Here is a 4,268-nt window from a genome sequence, read left to right as displayed (position 1 = left end):
GTAAGTTGTTATAGAGTTTTTATATTATTCAAGATAGTATCCTATTATTTGAAAGTAGACAGTGGTAAGTTAAGATGCAAATATAAACTCTGGATTAATCACTAAAAATATAAAATAATAAAAAATATATGTATATATAAATATATATAAAAATTATAACTATAAATAACAACAGTGGGAATAAAATGAAATATTAAGAAAAAACTCAATTAATACAATGAAGGCAGGCAAAGACAAGGGAATAAAGGACAGATAGCTTAAAGAGGAAACAGACTGCATTAAAAAAAGCAAGCACTATGTGCTTTTTGTAAAACAACAACAACAACAAAACAACAGCAACAACAACACTTTATATGTAAAGACAAAGAGAAGTTAAAAAAAAAGGGGGTGGGATAAGTTAAAAGTAAATAATGGTTGGGGCGCCTGAGTGGCTCAGTTGATTAAAGCATCTGCCTTTGGCTCAGGTCATGATCCCAGATTGCTGGGATCAAGGCCCACAACGGGCTGTCTGCTCAACAGGTAGTCTGCTTCTCTCTCTCCCTCTGCCTGCCACACCCCCTGCTTATGCTCTCTCTCTTGCTCTCTCTTTCTGTCAAATAAAATAAGTAAAAATAAATAAAATCTTTTAAAAAAGTAAATAATGGAAAACATATTGCATAAATGCTAATCATAAGAAAATAAAAGTCTATATTAATAATAAAAAGACCAGCAGAAACACATTTTTAATGATTATTTTTAACAATGAAAACTTCAACTTATCAAGAAATAAAAATCTCAAGACCATATGCAGCTTATAACAAAATTTTGAAATACATGAAGCAAAAACTAACGATGTAAAACAAGAAATAGATAAACCCTGCTCTTTTTGATGACATGGGTGGCTCTAGAGGCAATTATGTTGAGTAGGATAAATCAGACAGAGAAAGAGAAAGGGGGCTGAGGGGTGGGCAAAATATGTAAAAGAGATGAAGAGGTACAAACTTCCTGTTATCAAATAAGTTTTTTTTGTGGAGCTGTAATGTATGGCATGGTGAATATAGTCAATAATATTATAATAACTTGTAAGGTGACAGGTGGGTAGTAGACTTACCATGGGGGATCATTTCATAAAATAAAAAATATCAAATCGCTATGGTGCATACCTGGTAGGATATTGTATGTCAGTTATACTTCAATAAAAAATAAATCCATGATCATTGTTGAAGGTTTCAACACTGTTCTTTGGATAGTCAGTAGAATAAGAAGACAGAAAATCACTAAAGAGAGTAGGTGAGTAATACTATCAGGAAACTAGACCTAGCAATTGCCAGGTAGGCCTTGAGAAATATAGAATACTGTGCACAACAGCAGCAGAATGAACATTCTTTTAAAATGCACATGGAACATTCAATAAAATGTGCTATATACCAAACATAATATACCTAAAATATTTGAAGTCATATGTAGTATGTTCTTTGAGCACAAAAGATTGAATTAAAATTCTTTAATAATGGAAAGAGATTTTCACAAATTTGTAAAAGTTCCCAAATGGGAAAAAAAAATCACAAAGAAAATTAGGAAATATTTTGAACTAAATTACAATGAAAACACAATTATATATTTTTAAATACAATTATATATATATTTTTTATGGAGTGAAAGGAGTGCTTAGTGGGACATTTAAGCTTTAAATGTTTATGTTAAAAAAGGAAAATTGAGGGGTGCCTGGGTGGCTCGGTGGGTTAACCTCTACCTTGGGCTCAGGTCATGATCTCAGGGTCCTGGGATCGAGCCCACTTCCCCCTCTTTTTCTGCCTGCCTCTCTGCCTACTTGTGATCTCTCTGTCAAATAAGTAAATAAAACCTTTAAAAAATATATAAAAAAAGGAAAATTGTCTGAAATTAATGCACTAAGAACAGAAATAATAGAAGAAATCATGATCCCAGGGGCCTGGGATTGAGTCCCACAATGGCTCTCTACTCAGCAGGAAGTCTGCTTCTCCCTCTCCCACTCCCCATGCTTGTGTTCCCTCTCTCACTGTTTTTCTCTGTCAAATAAATAAAGTCTTTTTAAAAAAGGGGAAATTAACAATATGATCATCTCAAGAAATATCTCAGGGGAAATCGTCTTCTGTGGACAGGTGTTTGAGAAATCCCCCTTGAGAGTGAAGAACTTCGGCATCTGGCTGCGCTATGACTCGAGAAGCAGCACCCCCAACATGTACTGGGAGTACCGGGACCTGACCACCGCGGGCGCCGTCACCCATCACTACCGAGACATGGGTGCCCGACACCGTGCCCGAGCACACTCGATCCAGATCATGAAGGTGGAGGAGATTGCAGCCAGCAAGTGCCACCGGCCAGCAGTCAAGCAGTTCTACGACTCCAAGATCAAGTTACCACTGCCCCACCGGGTCCTGCGTCGCCAGCACAAGCCACGCTTCACCACCAAGAGGCCCAACACCTTCTTTTAGGTGCAAAGCCTCTGTGTGTCTCCAGTTCTGCCCGAATAAACTTCTTGGGAAAAAAAATCTCAAGAAATGCAGAAAAAGCATTCAAGAAAATTAAATAACCATTCATTAATAAAACTCAACAAACTAGGAATAAAGGAAAACTTGCTCAATCTAATAACATATATCTATAAAAAAATCTAAGATGAAGATTTTTACTAATATTGAAAGATTGATTACTTCTTTCCCAAATTTGGGAAAAAGACAAGGATGTCTGCTTTTTTTTTTTTTACTACTTTTATTCATCATTTTAGTAGGTGTCCTAGTTAGTATAATAATGAAAGGAAAATAAAAAAAGATAAATAAACGTAATAGGAAGAAGTAAAACTATTTTTATTCACAGAGACCATGTTTGTGTATGTTAATAATTTTAAGAGATCTATAAAAAAGCTATAGGAGCTGACAAATGAATTTAGACAGGTTGCAGGATACAAGGTCAGCATACAAAAATTTTATCACCATGCATATGCAACAAAAATTGAAAATAATTAAAAATACCATATGTAAGTGTATTAAAACATAAAATATCAAAACATAAAAATATATCCAATTCCTATATACTAAAAACTCATTACCAAGAGAGATTAAAGATCTAAGTAAATGGAAAGATGTATTATGTGCATGAATTAGAAGACTTAAATTTTAAGATGTAAATTGTTCTCACATTGAGATATATATACAAACAATCCTACTCAAAGTAGCAGTGGATTTCTGTGTGTAATAGAAATTATGAAGCAGTTTTTGTAACTTGAAAAAATACAAAAAGCTAAAACAATTTTGAAAAAGAAGAAACTTGAAAAATGCACGCTATCTGATTTCAAGACTTATTAAAACTTTGGAAGCCAAGAGAGTGTGGTATTGATATAAGAAAAAACATATAGGTCAATAACCAGAGAGGGATTTTCTATAAAAATATAGAAACTTACATATAGTCTAATAATCTTTTATTAGGGTGCCAAAGAAACTCAATAGGGAAAGGATAGTCATTAAAGTAAATTGTATTGGAAAAACTAGATATTCATATGGAAAAAAGTGAACCATCCCTCTTATGTCACACCTTACACACTTAGGTAAAAGTGTGTAATTCTAGAAGAAAACATAGTATAAAATCTTGATCTTTTATGTCACAAAAAGCATGAACTATCAATGACAAAAATTAATATATCGGATTTCATCAAAATGAGTGTCCATTCTTCAAAAAACTGGCACAAATGAAAAGTCAAGCCACAGATTATGAGAAAATGTTTGGATTATATGCACATGAAAAATGGATTGGTATGTAGACTATAAAACTATTCACTAATTCAAATAGCTCAATATAAAATGTGTAAAAAAATTAAATAGTTCACAAAAGGAGACATATAAATGGTTGGTAAGCACATATAAAGAAGCTCAACATCATTGATCATTAGGGAAATATGAATTAAAACTACAATGAGATCCTATTGCATACCCACTAAAATAGCTAAAATTAAAAAGACTAAAAAAGACAAAATGTTAGTGAAGTTGTGTAACAACTGGAATTCTTATGCATTGCTAAGAGGACTGTAAAACATTACAATCACTTTGAGAAACTATTTGACAATTATAAACGTATAAGTTTTATATGATCCAGCAATTCTACACAAAAGTTTTTATCAAAAACAACTAAAAAAAATCATCCATATACACACAAAATCTTGCATGAGACTGTTCATAGAAACCTTATTTTTAAGAGTTAAAAAACTAGAAACAATCACAATGTCCATCAACAAGTGAATGGATAAACAAATTGTAGTA

The 4,268-nt window shown here is 32.8% G+C and overlaps 1 protein-coding gene across 1 annotated transcript; it reads left to right on the top strand.

The window, feature by feature from the left end:
• The first annotated feature begins 2,072 nt into the window (after positions 1–2,072).
• LOC116582720 (60S ribosomal protein L18a-like) lies at positions 2,073–2,510 on the top strand. Its single transcript, XM_032330404.1, has one exon. It carries the CDS (start codon positions 2,073–2,075, stop codon positions 2,451–2,453), a length of 381 nt encoding a protein of 126 aa, XP_032186295.1. The 3' UTR covers positions 2,454–2,510.
• The last annotated feature ends 1,758 nt before the right edge of the window (positions 2,511–4,268 follow it).

The sequence above is a fragment of the Mustela erminea genome, chromosome 2 (assembly GCF_009829155.1).
Source record: "Mustela erminea isolate mMusErm1 chromosome 2, mMusErm1.Pri, whole genome shotgun sequence".
In the NCBI taxonomy this organism is placed as follows: domain Eukaryota; kingdom Metazoa; phylum Chordata; class Mammalia; order Carnivora; family Mustelidae; genus Mustela; species Mustela erminea.
This window is presented reverse-complemented; position numbering and strand designations above follow the sequence as displayed.